This window comes from Anas acuta, chromosome 2, assembly GCF_963932015.1.
Source record: "Anas acuta chromosome 2, bAnaAcu1.1, whole genome shotgun sequence".
NCBI classification, from domain to species: Eukaryota; Metazoa; Chordata; class Aves; order Anseriformes; family Anatidae; genus Anas; species Anas acuta.
This window is the reverse complement of record NC_088980.1, coordinates 130,405,607-130,426,945: the sequence shown is the minus strand read 5'-3', so window position 1 is coordinate 130,426,945 and position 21,339 is coordinate 130,405,607. Positions and strand designations below refer to the sequence as shown.

Sequence of the window (21,339 nt, the reverse complement as noted above, 5' to 3'; positions counted from 1 at the left end):
AACCTGTTTTTCCCTAAGTTCCTTAAAATACAGTCATCACCTTTTGAAATCATGTTACTCTCACACAATTTGGTAGTGTAACTGAAGTCAAATTAATGATTTACAGTTTGACAGTTATATTAAAAAAAATAATGGGGAGTTCAGTATTTATTTTATATGAACTTCCCTCCACCTTCTCTCTTCCACTCCCTGGATATTGCAAGACATTCATATGAGTCTTAAGCTCCAAAGAAACAGTTGCACAGATTCACATTTTAGCAACTTCCCTCCAATAGTAGACCAGTTTCATTAACTATTTGTTATTGTCTGTTAAGAACATAATACCAATGTTTGTGCATAAGACATCACATTCAATGGCCACAAAATGAGAATTTAAAATACATTCTATTCCTGTTTGAGAAGAACATTTATGAATTCTTGTTTAGTCTTACCAAACTTGGGAATGATGATTGTATGTATATAAAAATTAAAAATAGGACTCTATTTTTAGAGTGGAAGAACCACTCTGAGCTGAGTGGTTCTTCTTGTCAGACTAGGGCTGTTCTTGCACTGGTATGCATCAGCGCTAGTAAACATTTATAGAAAGTTTCATTTCAAGTGTTTTATCACTTTGGGAAATGTACATTAGAAGTTAACAGTACAGACACATCTTAGACTAATTTTGTTTTTTTATAGTCTATTGAATTAACCTACCATAACAATTTGGTTCTCAGAATTGCCTCCAGCATCTCTTCCCAAACCACAATGCTGTGAAGGAATTGAAACTGTTAATGTTTCTCTCTCTCTCCTCCTTCTTGTATCTTGCTAAACTCCTCTCACACAATTTTTCCTTTCTTTCTGCAAAACCACATTACCATTACTCACCCTTATATGACTTACATGACTAGAATGTTATTTTTCTATGAATGCTCTACACAGAAAGACAGTTTTATAGTCTATAAAATATCAGCCAGAACATGAAATATACCTAACTACTGACATCTAGACAAGGTCTGCTTGAAACCAAATGGTATTTGATTCTAGATTTAAAATGTAATCATGATTAATATGTGTGCATGCGTGCATGTGTATAAAAAGATTAGTTTTGCAAGGAAACAAAACCTTATTCAACACCTCTCTGGTATTTCCATCTCTACTAAAGAAATGTGAACACTTTGGCACAATACTGCTACATAAGCTGCAATAAAAACCTACAGTTTTGTTTCACTAATTCCACTGCCTTAGAAGATATAATTTGCATATCCTCCTGTACATCATGTATGACTGAAAGGCATAGCTCTGCAGTAAGAATTACATTACTTGAGAAATGCTTCGTTTTTCCTCCTGTATGTATTGATCCTAATTTCTGTGAAAGGCGTTCATTATTTTCGGATAGTCAACAAATAGTTCATAGAAAAAATGCCATCTGAAAACTGGTAATTTTTCATTTTGACTACTTGTTGTTCATAGTGTTGCCGAAAACCCATATTTATTTTCTATCCCTTGATTTAAGTGGAAAGAGAATAAATGAGGACAACACTAGTAGGTACGTTTTTGGTAAATGATTGCTTTTGATAAAAATTCTAATTTGCTGTGACTTACAAGTACTTTCTAGGGTCTATCTGTCTGACTATGAAAATATTTGATACTAGTACTATGGGACAACAGCTAATTCAGCCTCCCAATCTTACTAGGTCAGCAAGGTCCAAGGGTGAGAGAGTTCAGAAAAGTTTGTTTTTTGTTCGTTTGTTTGTTTTTGGTATAAGACATCACAATCAAGTGAAAAGGAAAAAAAATCAGTAACTATTTGTTGGAAATGGCTGTATACTTTTTAAATTAAAAAGATGCTTTAGCTTTAGCTACAGAATCACTACCATGGCAGTACAAACTACAAGTTGCTGTTCATGCATGACAGTTCTACTCTGACTTTCCTACTTCACATTTAAGGCACATACTCCAGCTTTTAATTCTACTCTAACATGTGATTGTGAAGAAATTATTTTTATTGAACAAGACTAATCCTCACATGAATTCAGAACTAAAATTGAAGACTTTACAAATAAAAGTAATTAATTAAACGTGTTAGCAATAAATCTCTTGGCACAGTAGTGGCAAGACGGTCTATTACCTAATTCATTTTTTTCAGCAAAATTGTTACAACCTGTTACAGCTATATGTGTGCACCAATGGGAAAGTGCGTGGCTGATGTCAGCAGATCTGCATTTTAGCCTGAAGAATGATAAAAATTCAAAGAACTCAGCCTGACTATGAGATAAAAAAGAAACAAGCAAACCCAAACTCAATGAATAACTGCTAATTGCTTTTGAACCATAGTTTATAGTTGGAACTAAGGGGAAAAAAAAAAAAGCCCAAACCAACACCCTCATTCTCAAATTCTACAGCAGTTTGGATAAGCAGAACATATTGAATATGAACCTAAATGCTATAAATACAACCCTATTTCTTTTCAAATTAAGGTGTGTAAAGGCATGATAATGACGTAGGTGCAAAGTGGTCTGTAGATGGGTTCTGATTTCTCTGGACTCTCAGGTTAAACTAAATTTGTAGAAAACTATGAAATGACTTATCTTGTCAACTGAAATTTTGCCTTGTATCAAAACATGTTCTGATCTTGATTTATTTCAAACGAGCATGCTAATGTATATCTGGGCAATGCAATAAGGCAAGCCGTGTTTTATCATTCTTTAGTATCATACACAAGGCCATTGATGGAACAATACTACAGACAATGTCTTCTAGCTTGAAGCTTAATAACTTTTAAGAACATGTAACAAATATGAGAGGGAAGTATGAGCTCCAATTTGCTCTGTTAACAATGCTCCTCTCTGATGTGCCTCTCCTATAAATAAACTTAATACGTTGGAATGATTGGCTATTCTTCTGATCTTACAGAAGAGAGTCTGAGGCTGAAAGTATCACTGCATGCTGCCATGTGTCCAATAGCAATGTCACATGCCTTCCCTGCCTATTCATAGAGCTGGAAGGCACTTCTAGATGATTTCTGGTCCAGCCTCCTGCCCGAAGTGGAATTATATCCAGGGCTAGACCAGGTGAGCTGTGGCTTTTCCTAGCTGCACTTGAAAACCTCAGTGGATGGGGACACAAGAACCTCTCTGGAAGATATCTTCCATTTCTTCCACCATCAACTCTTGCGATGCAGTTATCTTTACACAACACTGTAGTGAAATTATCAAAGGTAAAACCAGTATAGAATTAAGAAAAAAAAATCTTCCTCTCCCTATCACTGTTCACATCAGTAACCTTCATCTCCCTCAACACAACCTCTGCAACAGGGAAGAGAAAAGACAATCCTCTTTATACTCAGAAAGCATGGTTACATACTGTAGTGAGAACACAAGAAGGGAAAACATGACCTTTTTAAAATGTTTCAGAATTTTATATGTTTCAGAATTTTATATTGCAAAGAAAAATTGTGTTAGAAAAACCTCTAGGTAATACTATGTTCTTTCATCTGTCTCCCTAATTTTCTTCTTTCTTACTAGCCAGTTGGCCAGAAGAGTTAGCACTGTTTGACGTGTGTCTTGTTTTTTGGTATGTTATATTTGCTTTTGTTATATTTGCTTTTAAACAGAAGGGTAAGAAGAGATAAAACAAAACCTAAATTAGGATATTTAGAAGTGATCTTAATAGGGCTTCTTAAGAGAATGTCAAAGTTTAAAGCACCAAGTCATTTTTGAAAGCCAGCATAGATAGAGACTGGTCTAGAGCAATAACTTCTGAAGCAAGACAACTTGCTCTTTGCTATTATGATCATGGGTTGTCAACTTCCAAAGAAAAACATCTCTTTGGAAAAAGCCGTGGGGCTGATTCTGATAGAAAAGGCAAAAAAGTTAATAGCATGTTAGGTAGATAGACAAATCTCAGATCTCACTTGCTATTAAAAAATTAAGCTGATTTCAAACATTGAATCACAGGGATCGGCCATCAGAAATTCTCTGAATATTTGTACAAAGCCTAACACACTGGGAATTTAATTTTAAGAAGGGTTTCAATTGTTATACAAAAATAGTAAAAACAATGCAGTGTGAACAGCAATGAGCAACTACAGGTCAACTGATTTGAACAGCATCATAGACTCAAAACATCAAACTTTAAAGTTATTGCATTTTTCATTACATTTATCAAAGGAAAGATATTGAATTAGAACTTCTTCAAAATGATCAGGAAAGCTGTGAAAATAAAGAAAGCCTGCAATAGCTGTACTAAGGTTGAAAAACTCTCCTAGCAATTTTCAGAAGTGTTCTTGTGAGTATGGAGTTAGGTCTTTATGAAATCATTTCATGTGCCTGCTAGCCTGCCAGGGTCAGCTGTGTGTATTTGCAGCAGCCCATAGAGACTGGTGGGCTAAGGAGCAATGCTGAAGAAATAGGAAGGGATAGTACTGTGCTAACCCACAACTCTCCGCACTGATTTAGCAACTCCTAGAGCAGTGACTATTGATTGTTTAAAATAAAACAAAACCAAAAACCAAACCAAACCAACCAACCAACCAAAACAGAAAAACAAACAAAAAAAAAACAATAATGTGTTTGAAGTAAATAGTGCTGTTGCACAGTAAGACTTCATACTCTGAAAAAATTGTCCTTCCTCCCTCCCTCCCTTCCTTCCTCCCTTCCTTCCTCCCTTCCTCCCTCCCTTCCTTCCTCCCTCCCTCCCTCCCTCCCTCCCTCCCTCCCTTCCTTCCTCCCTCCCTCCCTCCCTCCCTCCCTTCCTTCCTTCCTTCCTTCCTTCCTTCTTTCCTTCCTTCCTTCCTTCCTTCCTTCCTTCCTTCCTTCCTTCCTTCCTTCCTTCCTTCCTTCCTTCCTTCCTTCCTTCCTTCCTTCCTTCCTTCCTTCCTTCCTTCCTTCCTTCCTTCCTTCCTTCCTTCCTCTCCTAACCTTCTTCTCTCCTTCCCTCCCATTGTAAGAAAATATCTCCCTTTTTGCTTTTTTTTGTATTTTTTTTTTTCCTCTGGACTTTCTATTATATTCTTATGTTTCTGCAATATTTCTTCCCTTCCCTTCCCTTCCCTTCCCTTCCCTTCCCTTCCCTTCCCTTCCCTTCCCTTCCCTTCCCTTCCCTTCCCTTCCCTTCCCTTCCCTTCCCTTCCCTTCCCTTCCCTTCCCTTCCCTTCCCTTCCCTTCCCTTCCCTTCCCTTCCCTTCCCTTCCCTTCCCTTCCCTTCCCTTCCCTTCCCTTCCCTTCCCTTCCCTTCCCTTCCCTTCCCTTCCCTTCCCTTCCCTTCCCTTCCCTTCCCTTCCCTTCCCTTCCCTTCCCTTCCCTTCCCTTCCCTTCCCTTCCCTTCCCTTCCCTTCCCTTCCCTTCCCTTCTCCTTTTCTTCTAAAATATTTATTCTTCCTTACCTTATTTTGGAAACATTCTCCTAAAGATAATTTTCCCTCTTCTAGAGACCATCCCACTTTGTACATAGGTACATGTAAGACTGCAGATACTTAGTACTGAGGAACAGTCGAACATTAACCCAGAACATAAATGACCTCAATATATATTGTTTTCTTAGAAATAGTAATGGTATTTTTGGATGACAGAAATTACAGACAGTAAATAAAAGGGAAAGGCAAACAGAATAACCAGAAGAGAAAAAAGTGATCTCATGCTCTGTTGCCTTTCTTGATGATGAATCACATTATTGCTGATGTAATTAAGATCAGAGAGGGGAAAAGGAATTTATTAAGGTTCATATTTTTTGCATTTGTTTCTAATAAAAGTTAATAGAATTAAGAAAATACTTTTTTTTTTTTTTCCAAATATATTAGTATATTTCTAAGTGATATATATATATTTGTGTGTGTGAAAGTATAAAGGGAGTAGAAGGAAAAAGATCAGGAAAATAGAGAGACCAAAGAGAAATTTTTTGGATTACAGATGAGCAGAAAAACTCATCTGGAATCTTTAAACACTGAGCAATGACACAAAAACACTAAGAAATGGACTAGCTGTAACAGGCCAGCATGTATTACTGTGACTTCATAATCTCTTCTTCAGAAGTATCTTAAAGAAAAAACAAACAACAAACTTTTATAAATTTATAAAACTGATCATTCACCCACTGTTTCAGAGTATTGTAAAAACTGAAAGAAAGTAATTATGTATAGCTTAATTCTTATGGTTCTGAGTAAATTACTGGAAGAGAAGTGTATTAGTAATATGGCTTGAAATTAAAGCATATAGATTTTCAGCATCTTCCACATAAAAATTCACAGCTTTCCATATGAGCTAATGGCCCTCAGATCCCTGCTGTCTCTCTGGGGACTACTTGGACAGCCTCATCACAGGTAGTCTCCTGACTACTGCTTGTGACCAAAGTTTAAATAATTATCAAGTGTGTGCAGTCCTCCCACACTTTTCATGTAAGTGCAACTCCTGAATACCTGCATAAGAATGACAGTTACAAAATTACTTTAATCTTGGTAGTGTCGTTGGTTTAATGTTAACAGTGCAAAATGCTTTCACTATATCTTCTTTTTCTATTTTTCATTCCACTGAAAGAAAATTTTCTGAGTTATCTGTCTTCAAAAGTCAGATGGGAACAGAAGGAAAAATGTCTGCTCCTTTTGCTGGTGTTATCTGATAATCACAATGGGGAGAAGTGTTATGGTATTTGTTGTACAAGAGATGATGTGTCTACATTCTCCTTTGTGGCTTATAACCTAGTGTCTGAAAAAAAGCTCTAGCCATGAATTGAAAGAACCTGAATATTTTGGAAGTAGACTGATTAATTCCTAACAAAAGGAATTTAATTTTAACTACCTTTTTAAATTAAAGTCTAGATGTTATTTCTACATAGGATTGCAGTTAGCTACAAACAAGTAATTCAAAAAATTTCTACTGTGTAAGAAGGTTACAAAATAATTATGATCTCTCTTGACAATATAATACTATTACAGGTTTTATAAGACACTACAATGGCTTTATCCTACAAAATGAGTTTTGAATATTATGGCTCAGACTGATGATCAATTACAAATCTGCACACGATATTATCTGGAATTTATCAGGGAGTGTAACTATGTGTAACTATCTTACACATGGAGATAGTTACCAGGAATCAGCTTCCATGAAATAACTACTTGAATAGTTAGGAACTGGATTATCAATCTAATCATCTAGAAATTATCCCTTGTTGAAGGGATAATTGTACTTCATTATTATTAAAAACAACCCCTAAATATGGAGAACAAATGTGTATCATTTTAAAATTGTTGTCAGGTGGCTCTTACTGTGCAGGTGACTGAGCAATGGCACAGGTTGCCTAGAGAGGGTCTCCTTGGAAATCTTCAGAAGTTGTCTGGACATGGTCCTGGGCAACCTGGTCTAAGTATCCATGCTTGAGTCCATGGATTGGACCAGATAACCTCCAGACACTTCTTCCAACCTCAACCATTCTGTGATTTGAAATGTTTTTCTTTTTTTTTTTTTTGCATATTGTACATCCTTTGTTCACCCGATCATAAAGTGGGATGAACTTAGTACAAGTGGGCTGTCATTTTTGCAGTACCTTTTTTTTTTTTTTTTTTCCTACTTCTTGACCTGCTTGGTCTATCTAGGTCTGACTCTTTCAAAGACTTCAGCATGAGGTTAATTTGATGCATTGTTAGCACTCTTCACTTTGATGAAACCATTTTCTAACCTAAAAACAAATTCACGTTTTAACAGAACAGTTGTCTCTGATGGCAAATTCTTTCAGGCAAGAATTCTTCTGGTTATCTGCACAAATTCTTTTTTACTCTAACCCTACATGAGCATAAGAGGAAAAAAACTCCAGACAATTTGGTATCTTGTTCATTAAGGTGGAATAAGGACACAAAACCATAGAAGTGTTGAAATAATACAGGTAGGGAGAATTATGCTCTTCTACAGATTAACACTCAGCCTTCAGAACTATTAAGAGAGGTTTCAGCATTTCCTAAGGATTTTGTTTTAACCTCTAAGAGACAAAGAAAGACATTATGTATCTTAAATCCAACTTTGTATTCTAGCCCAAAATCAAATCACTGAATTCAGATACTTGTATATAAATAGATCACATACTCATTGAATTGCTCCTGATTACTACCATTATATATATATATATTATATATATATATATACCAAATACCATTGCTACCATTAGAGATCTACATTAAAGAAGTTACTGCTATTTCAGTGCAAAATTATTCCCTCCTTTTGTGCAGGTAGTGAAGGAACGTGGGGGTGGTGGTTTCACACCAGGAACTAGCTCAGCTCCACCTTGCTGCTCTCTCAATTTCCCTCCTCATAAGGATGGGGAGGAGGTTGGGGGGGGTTGGGGAGAAAATAGCATGAAAAAAAGTTTTGGAATAAGGTCAGGGAGATCACTCACCAATTACTGTCATGGGTAAAACAAACTCATCACAGGGATCACACGCAATTTATTGTGGAGATCTGCTCCACCATTGTACCCCATGGGCTGCAGGAGGACAGCATGCTCCACCATGAGCCTCTCCACAGACCTCAGGGGAACTTTGGCTCTGGTTCCTGGAGCACCTCCTACACTCATTCTGCACTGACCTTGGTCTCTGCAGGCCTGGTTCTCTCACATTTTCTCACTCTTCTCTCCCAGCTGCTGTTTTATTTTATTTTATTTTATTTTATTTTATTTTATTTTATTTTATTTTATTTTATTTTATTTTATTTTATTTTATTTTATTTTATTTTATTTTATTTTATTTTATTTTATTTTATTTTAAATTTTATTTCTTCCACAAATGCTCTGTTTTAAAGGCCCAATTGTTGCAGTTGTTAGTGTGGGTTAAAGCCTTAGATACAGGTCTCAACACTATAGCTCATACCCAGAAAAAATGAATCCCCAGATTACTGTGGGATTAGAAGGAGCATCTCTCTGACGGTACCGAGAAGGTGTGTTTGCTTAGGCCTTTCTTCAGGGCACATTGCTCTTGCCTCTGGTAAAATCTTCCTTTGGGGTTGAGAAAATGGAGTTGTGAAAGGCAAAAGTAGCACAGAGGTGGGGACTAATTTTTACATGTTCAATCATTATGATTTTAGAAGAATAATTCATGTACATTCCAGGAAAACTTCTGGGAAGTTCTGTGAAGAGATTAAGTCTACTCAAATTACAATTCCTAAGAGGAATCCAGTTTACCAGTAAAGTCACATACAATGACTATGTGAAGGTAACATGCATTTGCAACATGGCCACCACCTGTCTCATCTGGAGACAAACCCAAATCTAAAACATAGTATTTCCTCCTTGGTCCTCATCCGCAAGTGTCTTAAAGTTGAAAAAAATTCTTAAAATCATGGAACAAGCTACAAAATACAAAATTATTTTATTATTTATTTTGTGATAATTACTATTACTAGTTATTACTACTAACACAACCATTTCCTTTTATATGCTTCCTGTTTTTTTGTTTGTTTGTTTGTTTGTTTGTTTTTTTAATCATAATAGTTGAGAGTTTAAGTTAATCACTTCCTTACAGGAGTGGAGACATCAAAATAATAGCTACATAATAGGAGATGCATAGTGGAATAGTGAGAGGTAATAACTGAAGTGGGTGAATTTGGTAATGAATTTGGCCATTTCAAAGCATGCAAAACATCAGGAACATCTCCTCATTCTCCACATTCCCCCCAGATTTGATCAGAATTTCACTACACTTAGTTTTGTTTTTTTTTTACACTTCAATGATTTTGTCCTGATAGAAAATGGAAATGACAAACAATTAATTTAAAATGTGCTTAGGCAAGCCAAAGTTACTTTATGCTGCAAAAACTGGGACATATCCCAATATTGCATATGCTGGTGGTATGTTGTTTCTGTGTTGATAATGAATACACTTTGTTCACTAATTTTAATTCAGACTTCAGAACCTGTAGCAGTTTTTTGATCTGCAATTATATTTTGATCTGCAATACAACAATATAGAAGCTACTGATGATTACTTGGTAGTATTAACTACCATCAACAAGCCATTAATTAAAATGGCTATTTTGCACTGGCATCTTTTATCTGCAGTTTATGTTCTCGGTAGCATGAAATATATGGTGTTGTGAACCAAGAAAAAGGAGAATGAAGAGAAGTGATACAGTTCTGAAGAACAATGAAATGGTAATGAAATATTAGGAAACAAGAAAGTTTTAAAGAAGCTAAACAGAAAATAGTAAATAAAAAGTGAACTTCAAACTCAGAAGTAAAATATGGATATTTACCTTTCATATATATACATAATGAACTACATTTTTTAAAAGAATGATATGTTTTTAGAATATCCCAATTTAACAAACATGTTAAATTGTTTTTTTGTCTCCATTAACACCAGTGACAGGACCCGCAGGAACGGGGTTAAGCTGACGCAGGGGAAATTTAGGCTTGACATCAGGAGGGGGTTCTTCACAGAGAGGGTGGTTGCACACTGGAACAGGTTCCCCAGGGAAGTGGTCACTGCACCGAGCCTGTCTGAATTTAAGAAGAGATTGGACTGTGCACTTAGTCACATGGTCTGAACTTTTGGGTAGACCTGTGCGGTGTCAAGAGTTGGACTTGATGATCCTTAAGGGTCCCTTCCAACTCAGGATATTCTATGATTCTATGATTCTATGTTTTTAGAAAGATAAGTTAATTACTTTACTATGAACACTATATAACAGTTTACATGGCTATGCAACTATGGAGTTAATAGCTGTAATAGGTAAATCATTGTAAATGTGATCTATAATTAAGCTAAAATATATTTTCTATTTTACATTTTTTCCCCTGTTACTAAAGAACCAATGAATTTTTATTTTAAAATAAACTATCAATTCCTCAGTCATTGGATTAGATAAGTGGTATATTTGAAATGCTTTCTGACTGAAAGATGAGTGAAAAAACAAACAAACAAACAAACAAAAAAACAACAAATAGTTTTTGGTGCAACATTTATCTCTTACATTTTTGTATTTTGTATCAATTTTGATTAGTGAAAACATGTTTTTTTTAGTAATGTTTTCATAAAGAAGATATCCACAACTGCTGTCTACATTTTAATATATATTAATGTTGATATATACATTTTCTAAGATTAGGTATAGTAAATCGGTATAGTAAATAAACAAAATGTTGAAAAAGGATGTTTATGATCAATGTTATTCCATAAATTATATGGTATGATTATATAAATAACCATTGAAATATACAGTTTACTACTTACCCAACGGACAGAAAAGGCTCCTTTGATTCAAGTCTGTCAAGCAAACAACATAAATTTAATATATAAATGTTTATTGTATATCAGAACATTTATATGATGAATTTCAAACAGCCACTTTCAGTATCAAATTTATTTGGTGACCAATGCACAATCTGTAGACAAAGGAAGGGCCAGATCTGTTATGCTAGGAGCTTGACTTTAAAGAAGTCCCATGTAGCTAACTGAACTTTGGTTTAGGAATCAAATATTTACAATGCAGTATACTTGAGCCATTTAAATCTCACTGATTCAGATGATTTGTGTATCCATTCACATGGAAAGACAAGAATGAAAGATTAATTATTTGTCTTCTTTCTGGATTTTTCATATATATATTTATTTATTTTTTCTTGATGACAACAATTCAAGGAAGATACTGTTTTGTTTTGTTTTGTTTTGTTTTGTTTGCTTTCTTTGTTTTGTTTTTTAATATAAAATTTAGTATGGATTTAGGCATTTTCCTGATTTGTTGTCTTTCACACCCACATTCTTTGGTGTTTTTGTTATCCTCTGTTTGTATAATATGGTCACTTCTTCACTGTAAAAACTTGTGGCAGATCTGCCATCACCAGCCTTGCACTGGAACTGGATGCCACCAGTTTGGTATACCCAGAATTATGCCCAGTTCTAAAATCTGTGCTTGAAGGTGCCATTTTTGAAAGCCCTGCTGTTGCTGCTGTCTCTGGGAGAAGCTGCAGCACTTGCATCTTCTACTAGTAGTTTCCACCCAACCAGAATGAATTTAAAAATCAGGTTTACAAAGCACAGCAGTTGTGACACTCACCTCCCACCCAGCTAAGGGCCAAGGTTGCAGGTTTGAGCCCAGCTCTGGGAGGCTTTGTGAGCGTCCTTTATGTTTTTATTGGAGAACTGGGTAATCACCAACCGCATGAAGTCTAACAAGAACAAATTTTTCCTGCACCTGGGAAGGGGCAACCCTGCCTCTATGTACAGACTGGGCGATGAGACTCTGGAGAGCAGTCCTGCAGAGAGGGATCTGGGGGTTTTGGTTGATAGCAAGTTGAATATGAGCCAGAAGTGTGCCGTGGCAGCCAGGAGGGCCAACCGTATCCTGAGATGCATCAAGCATAGCACTGCTAGTTGGTCGAGGAAAGTGATTATCCCGCTCTACTCTGCGCTGGTGTGGCCTCACCTCGAGTACTGTTTGCAGTTCTGGGCACCACAGTACAAAAATGATGTGAAACTGTTGGAGAATGTCCAGAAAATGGCTACTGAGATGATGAAGGGCCTAGAGGGGAAGATGTACGAGAAGTGGCTGAGGTCACCTGGCCTGTTCAGCCTGAAAAAGAGAAGGCTGAGGGGAAACCTCATCATGGTCTACAGCTTCCTCATGAGGGGGAATGGAGGGGCAGCTGCCAATCTATTCTCTTTAGTGACCAGTGATAGGACCTGAGGGACTGGTGTCAAGCTGTGACAGGGGAGGTTCAGGCTGGATATCAAGAAGAGGTTCATCACTGTGAGGGTTGTTGCGCACTGGAACAGGTTCCCCAGGGACATAGTCATGGTACCAAGCCTCCTGGAGTTTAAGAAGCATTTGGACTGTGCTCAGTCATATAGTCTGAATTTTTGGGTAGACCTGTGTGGTGCCAGGAGTTGGACTTGATGATCCTTATGAGTCCCTTCCAACTTGGGATACTCTATAATTCTATGATTCTACTTGTTAGGATCATTAACATGAGTTTAAATTCCTTTATAAAGATATTAAAAGCAAATTTCTGACTAAATAGTTTTGAGAAGTTATGACACACAAGCAATGCAAAAGTTCTGTATGATACTAAGCTTCGCTGAGAGTACTGTGTTAGGAAGAACAGCAAATAAATCATACAAGATACACAATGGATCTTCATAGCCTTTAAGAAAAAAGTGTTTCTTTGAAACAGAACTGTAAGCAACTGTAAGCAACAAGTGATCTCTGAAACAGAACTGTAAGCCACGAGACTAATCTTAAACAAGAGGACAGTAAATAATGTATTTGTCAATGTTTTAAGAGTAAACCTTTTCTGCAAGTCTTCTTTTATTGAGAAACCAACAGTTACATTTGCTATTATTATTCAAACAGCAAAGGTTTTGTCCAGAAAGCTCACAAACTAATTTAGATACTTATTGCTATCTGTCCAGAAGGGTATTTCCAAGGATGAATTTGTCATTGTGCTTTTAAAAGAATTATATGATTTTGTCTTTAATTCAAAAATATTGCAGGTCAGCTTTTTGTGAAGCATTTGCTTTTTAAAAAGGCATTTTCCAGAATCACTACTGGAAATAAAAGTATCTCTTCATTTACAGTGTACTTTAAAATGTATTTTCCTGGGGTTAGATCTCCAATGATGGTAAGGGTGACTCACTTAAGGCTGGGTGAGAGAGCAAAATGTATCCAAAAAATAGTAAATTTTCTGTTTTCTTCATGGTTATACCTGGCTTTTCCATTTCTTTCTGGTATTGCAGTCCACATGGAAGTAAGAGAATAGAAGAGGGGTCACTTATCCAGGGTTTGTCTTAAGGGATTAACTATAAGTAGAATGAGCAAAAATGAAAAGCCAAGAACATATTTTTGTGCATCATAACAAAGAAATTTGTAATGAAGAGAGACCTGGCACTGTCCTGATGGAGGAGATTCTTGTGGATTTTTCTTGTGTACAACAGGCATGTGATATAATGCCCTGCAGTCAAAATACTGCAATTAAAAATCTATTTGAAATCCATTCGCAAGATGGAATTCAATTTGATTTAAATAGCGCTGCCCTAGGTTTGACCCCTCTCTAATATATTTGACTAAATGGTTTTACATAATTTGCTGCATTACTTTAAATTAGTTCAAGTGTTCCCGTAGTAAAGGAATACAATTATCTGCTGGCCTTTTATTTAAATTGGTAATTCAGTATATGAAAAATTAATATAAAGGTTTTAAAACTGCAGCACCATATAAAATAACATACTTTATCATCTTTTCTGGTGACATTTATAAATATATATTATAGATTTTTTACCTTTATTTTCTAGCCTGCACTATACCAAATTCTCTTGAGTTCTGAAGAAATTTCACTTAATTAAATGCAGTATCTCAAAAAGAATAATCCTGATAAGTAGTGATAGAAATGCTGTTACATACCTTCAGGAATATGTGTTAAAACATTTTTTTTTTCCAAAAACATATTGAGCCTGCACGAAATACTAGATTGGGCAGTAAATAAATGGAATAATGTTTTACTTATGTAGGACTGGTAATGAAGCTGGAGTGATCAGGACTTCCTTATGTGGTTTTCCCATCAGAAAACTTGAGCTTGTTATATCAAGGCAATATATATATATATAGCAGGACTGGGAGGCTGTTGTTCCTTATGATTCTGAGCTAAGATTTTCTCAAACGGGTAGCTTCCTTACATGTATCTATGTATAATGGATAAACGTTTGCAGGAGACAAAAGGATTTTTAAACAATGTAAGTTGTTCAAGTAAATATGAACCACTGTAAATCAAACATGCATAGAAATCAGTTTACAACCATTAATATGCTACAGTACTGTCACACTATGAGTTTAAGATAAGGACACAAGAAATTTCCCATTTAGCATTTTATCCCATGCGGCCTGCCCTTGTCTTGAGATATTTTACAGGATGTGATTTAAAAAAAATGTGTATTTCATTATTTTCTTTTCTGCTAACTTTGATATATTAATAACAATTATCTAAATCCCATTTTTGACATGGACAGATTAAGACATTTTTCAGGTATTTCAGGCAAACATACAATGAAATGTGACTAGACTAAGGGCATATGAACCCCTCTACAGACTGTAAATGAATAATTTAAGGACAGGAAGATCACAATAAACTCCACTTTACTTGCATAATTGTCCTATTAAGATTACAGGCAAGATTTTTTTTTTGTTTTTTTTTTTTTTTTATTTCAGGCCTGACCAAAGATACGTATATCAATATCATTTCTTGTTAAAGAATTCTTGCTTCTCCTTTCCAAAACCTATTTACAGGAAAAAGTGAATAACATTACTAACAATATAAGTACTGTACACAAGCAAAGGTATTTTAGCCAAGCATTCTCCAAGATAACTTATTATAAATCAATATTTTCTTCCAAGTGATGTTCATATAAAACTATCTCTAATGAGCAAGTAAGAAAAATACGTGAAATATAAGTCATTTTTTAATCATATTCTGATTTTTTAGTGTAATAAAACTGTCTATCTTGAATCAGGAAAAGCGATGGTTGGGAACTAAAACTTTCATAGAAAAATCATTTTGGGTTGAAATCTTCAAACCGGATTTCATGAGCATACCCTGATATCATACACTTTCTTGTTTGACAGTGACTACAGTTCTTAGGGATACAGGAAGAGTTAATACTTCTAATAGGAATCCAGAGGATTTGAGCTTTTCATTCAAGCAGTGTAGGAAAGCCAGGCAAGCTAAAAGGCATTTTGGATTTAGTCACTAGATGGATTGGGTGAATAGTGTTAATGTATATTTTGAGCAGTTGCTGTGGTTGACTTGTTTACCTGTCAATCATGTCTACCTCTTTGCCCTGTAGAGCTTTAGGAAATGAAGCAAAAAATATTTGAAGTCAAACAATATTCAGACTTACAGCTCACCCTGTTTGCCCATCAATTCAATTTTAAAATCATAACCAAGGACAATTCAAGGGACCTGTAAGGCTGAGGCACTATTGGCTCAGCTGGATTCGGCTCTGTCCATTGAAGCCATCCAAGCCCAGGTGAGCCACGGGTCCGAGTGTGGCAGACCTGGTGCAGCATGGCAGGGCGACCCAGGAGCTTTTGCCCCTGGTTTTACTTCAGGGGACACAGAGCTCTGGGGGTCACTGGTGAATTCCTTAGGGAAGGGTGGTGGTAGCCCTGCTTTTTCTTCCTGGGGACCTGCCGTACAGGCCAAGCTGGGGCACCTTGGAAGGTTCGAAGCTGGGACTGTATAGTCCATAAAGGACAAGTTGTGTGACTGGGAGCCAGCCGTGGGGCTAAGGTCACAATCTACCCACTACTGCAACTCTCTCCTTAATCCTTAACTTCACAGTGTTATAATGGGCTGATTTGTAATGTGTCTTTCTACACAGAGCTAGGGTATTTGGAGCTAGTGTTTCTGTAACTGGTTTCCCCCTGAGTTAAAGGGTGATCCTTAGTGCTGGTGGGCTCTATTCTCACCTCCCAGCCTTTTTTCCTCCATTGTTTTTTTTTTTTGTTTGTTTGTTTTTTCCAAACCTTGGAGAGGATTTTCTTGCCCTGTGCTTCAGAGCATGTGGTGAGGGGCATTGCATCCTGGGGTGGCTAATCAGCATGGCTAGTCAGTCAAAGACAGCAATTGTCCTACTCTGCTCCACACTGATGCAACCTCCCCTTGAGCACTGTGTTCAGTTCAGTGCACCAAAATATGAGCACATAAAACTATTAGAGTGTCCAAAAGAGAGTTACAAAGATGGTGAAGGGTCTAGATGCAAGACATATGAGGAGATGTTGAGATCCCTTGGTTTGTTTAGCCCAGAGAAGCGGAGACTGAGGGGAGGTCTCATGGTGGCCTGCAGCTCCCTCACAAGAGGAGCGGATGGACAAGCGCTGAGCTCTGCTCTCTGGGGACAGTGACAGGACCCGAGGGAATGGCATGGAGCTGAGAGAGGGGAGAGTCAGGCTGGGTGATCATCTGTCATTCACAGTGATCAACTGGGTATCAAAAGTGAAAACCACATTTTCCTTCCTTCCTTCCTTCCTTCCTTCCTTCCTTCCTTCCTTCCTTCCTTCCTTCCTTCCTTCCTTCCTTCCTTCCTTCCTTCCTTCCTTCCTTCCTTCCTTCCTTCCTTCCTTCCTTCCCTCCTTCCTTCCCTCCTTCCCTCCTTCCCTCCTTCCCTCCTTCCCTCCTTCCCTCCTTCCCTCCTTCCCGGTCCTCTTTAACATCTTCATCAATGATCTGGACGAGGGCATTGAGTGCACCCTCAGTAGTTTGCAAATGACACCAAGTTAGGTGCGTGTGTCGATCTGCTCGAGGTGCATGTGTCGATCTGCAGGAGGATCTGGATAGGCTGCACCGATGGGCTGAGGTCAACTGCATGAAGTTTAACAAGGCCAAGTGCCGGGTCCTGCACCCGGGGCGCAATAACCCCAAGCAGAGCTACAGGCTGGGAGATGAGTGGTTGGAGAGCTGCCAGGCAGAGAAGGACCTGGGAGTGATGGTGGACAGTTGGCTGAATATGAGCCAGCAGTGTGCTCAGGTGGCCAAGAAGGCCAACGGCATCCTGGCTTGTATCAGAAACAGTGTGACCAGCAGGGCTAGGGAGGTGATTGTCCCCCTGTACTCGGCTCTGGTGAGGCCGCACCTTGAGTACTGTGTTCAGTTTTGGGCCCCTCGCTACAAGAAGGACATCGAGGTGCTTGAGCGGGTCCAAAGAAGGGCGACGAAGCTGGTGAGGGGCCTGGAGAACAAGTCCTACGAGGAGCGGCTGAAGGAGCTGGGCTTGTTCAGCCTGGAGAAGAGGAGGCTCAGGGGCGACCTTATCGCTCTCTACAGATACCTTAAAGGAGGCTGTAGTGAGGTGGGGGTTGGTCTGTTCTCCCACGTGCCTGGTGACAGGACGAGGGGGAATGGGCTAAAGTTGCGCCAGGGGAGTTTTAGGTTAGATGTTAGGAAGAACTTCTTTACTGAAAGGGTTGTTAGGCACTGGAACAGGCTGCCCAGGGAGGTAGTGGAGTCACCATCCCTGGAAGTCTTCAAAAGACATTTAGATGTAGAGCTTAGGGATATGGTTTAGTGGGGACTGTTAGTGTTAGGTTAGAGGTTGGACTCGATGATCTTGAGGTCTCTTCCAACCTAGAAATTCTGTGATTCTATGATTCCCTCCTTCCTTCCTTCCTTCCTTCCTTCCTTCCTTCCTTCCTTCCTTCCTTCCTTCCTTCCTTCCTTCCTTCCTTCCTTCCTTCCTTCCTTCCTTCCTTCCTTCCTTCCTTCCTTCCTTCCTTCCTTCCTTCCTTCCTTCCTTCCTTCCTTCCTTCCTTCTTCCCTGTAGGTTCTGTAACTTTAAATAATTTTAATCCAAGATAATTTTTTCCAGATATCAGTAACTGTTGTCAGATAGAATTAGGGAAGAAGATTCTTATATCTTCTGAAATTTCCATAAATAGCTTTATAAATGTTGGCAAGTTTTGCTAAAGGAGAACTGTCATATTCTGGGTTAAATAAATATTAGACCTGCTGTATAGAAAATCTGATCTGTCACAAGTGTTTCAAAAGCAAAGCATGTGGAAGAGTAATTCACAGCTTTATGTCCCGGTGTTCTTAATAAATTTAGTAAATTCCACTTTCAACAGGTGGCTGACATTTCAAGTGTTGGCAATGGTTGGAAAAACAACACATACTATATTGTTTTCCTGACTATTGTTTAATATCAAATACTGTATTATTATGAAAGTGTAAGAGTGCCCTGAGAAGCTCTTTTCCACAGAGTTAAGTGTTTCTATAATTATTGAAATATAAAACTTCTAGTGCAAAATAAAATACATCTCTCAAACCATGGACTAAAACTAAAATACTGCAAACTCAAAATGCTTTTTTTTTTTTCAGTGCAAACTCTCTACTTTCCACTGACTTAGTGGGTAAAAGGAGACAGATAATTGGTAAGACTAAGCCTGATTTTTAAAGCCTTTTGTATCACCATATATGACAGTCTCAGACAAACTGGAAATTAGTTTATCTTAGCGTAAAGCCAACCAACCAACCAACCAAAAACCACATCCATGCATGGAGAATTATGCTAAATGGGAAAGGTGCACACCTTAAATGCTTGGAACACACAAGTCTATGTTTTGTTCAGTCTTGGTTTGCGTTAGTGATTCTAACAACTAATGCAGATTATAATTGTAGGATACACAGATGAAAAAAAGCTGGAAGAACTCTTAAGCAGTCTAGCAAATGGAGTTAAAATCTGAAGTCTATGTGATAAATGGTCTGAAATCAGTGTAATGTTCAAAAAAGAAAAGACAAGTCCAGTGACAATTTGAGAACTAGAACCACTTTATGGTATATAAAATGGAGGATAACTGGCTAGGTGTCAGGGGAAAGAAAAAAAAAGGCGGGGGGGGGGGGGGGGGGGGAGGAGGAGGGTGGGAAAAACTAAGGAACATTATACTGTTTCAAAATCCAAAAATCTTATCTGAGGACATACTATCTTTCTCTCTTCAGAGCTGATGAATCCCTCAGTTGCAGCATCGTTTGAGCTTTGGACACAGCATTACATAGCAGGAGGTGGGCAGGTGGAGAGAATCAGAAGGAGAACAATAAAGTGTTTAAAAGATGAGAAGGAGCTTTAGAGTGATGGAAATGTTGTATTGAGCAGAAGCTGTTAGGTCCTTCAGGTGTCCTCTGTGAAAAAGGAACTTCTACCTTGAAAATATTGGCTGACACTGGTGTTTTCAAGTCTGAGGATTCCTGATGGTGATACAGGAGCTAGAGTTTCTATCATTTACTTTCTTTCTGCTCCATGACAAGAGGCCTAAAATTTCTGCATATACAAACCTTAGAGGCTACCTGCCTGCAACAGCTAACTGGAGACCTGGAAAATGAAAGTCTGGAAAACAGCAGATAACACAAGAGGAATTGATCAGAGGCTGATAGTGTAAATCTGCGTGCCCATAAACTATTGATGCTTCACTCTTCTACCAAGAAATATACATATATATATACATGTATATATATATATATATGTATATATTTATTTTTTTTTTTTGCCAGGTAATCCCTTGCATATAATTGCCATTTTGAAAGAAGTCTCTAGAACTTATGATCTAATGTCTGCCTGCCAAGCAAAAACACAGGTGCTTTTCAATATCTGTTCCAGGGATGTTTTAGATTAGTTTCTGTTCAGGTAAGAACCCTCATGACTCTGATTGCCTTCCCCAGCTGAAAACAAGCTCAGTTTGGTACCTTTGTTCAAGTCAGCAAAGGAAACAAACTCTGGAGAATGAAAGTAACTCCATACCACTGCTGTCAATTTTAATTTGCTTTTTCTTGTGATATATTAATAGTTGCTACATTTTGCAAAAATCTATGCTTCCAACAAAAGAAAGATTTTTTTGGAAAAAAAAAAAAAAAAGATGTAGTGGTATACTTAACTTTCTACCTTAGAGTCCTCTTTCTGACAGCTTTAATCAGTCTTTGCATGAAGCTGATGTCACCTAACCCTCTTCTGCTCTGAATCAGAGTAAGAACATTCAAGTCAATAAGTTCAGGTCTAAAAACATCTGGAATGAGTTCATCAGGGTGGGCTGAACAAAACAGTGTTGACTGATCTAATGCATGCAATCAATACTACTTTACTGCATGGCTATTTGTAGTCACAAATAGATGAAGGTTAATGTAGGCATTGCCTTTGAGGATCCCAAGGGTAGAGGTTTAATCTCCTTTTCCCTCAATGACACTACTAACACTTGAAAGTAGTTACTGGAAGGGGACTGCTCTGACAGTGTATGATTCATGCTTGTCATCCTAGACTAATATCACTCTTGCAAGGCTGAAAAATGCAACATACATTTTTCTGTCAGTAGGTATTATAAATTGCTCACTGATTACGACTCATAATGAATTCACTCACATTTATGAATACACTTGTTAGTTCTCAGTAAAGTAGCCAGTGCTTTTTTCAAAACTTCTGGGAAAAACAGCAACCATAATCTACCAATAAAGCATGCAATTTGTAACATACTCCTTAAATTCTATTTGGAATTATGTACCATCTGATGTATCTAAATATCAGTCCTGGCAAGCTAGATAACATGCTTTCAAAAAGACTACTCCATGACTAGCACATTCATCAAAAAATAAACTTGTGGGATAATTTCACTGCTAATAACACACTGAATATTAATATATGTTGCTATTGTCCCTCCATACTGCACACAGCACAGCCTTTTATGCTATTTGCAATCTTATTCTCTTAAAATAAGCAAACTTCTCTTTTCTTTTTCTATCATTCATAAGACTAAAATTCAGCCTCTCATTTTCCAACCTTACTTATATATTCACAGAAAGCTGAATCTATAATCCAGCATCATATTTCTATTGTGGTTTGCAAGCCACCTAAAC

General features: G+C 37.5%; 1 protein-coding gene across 12 annotated transcripts in view; it reads right to left on the bottom strand.

Annotated features, from left to right (window-relative positions):
* RALYL (RALY RNA binding protein like) overlaps window positions 1-21,339 on the bottom strand; it is a 407,935-nt gene that overhangs the window by 46,781 nt on the left and 339,815 nt on the right. For 10 of the 12 annotated variants that reach the window (XM_068672191.1, XM_068672194.1, XM_068672193.1 and 7 more), the window contains one exon: window positions 11,192-11,224. The exons of the other annotated variants lie outside the window; for them this stretch is intronic. In XM_068672191.1, the coding sequence (XP_068528292.1) occupies window positions 11,192-11,224 (33 nt within the window). The remainder of the gene's footprint in view (window positions 1-11,191; window positions 11,225-21,339) is intronic. 12 annotated transcript variants of the gene reach the window in all.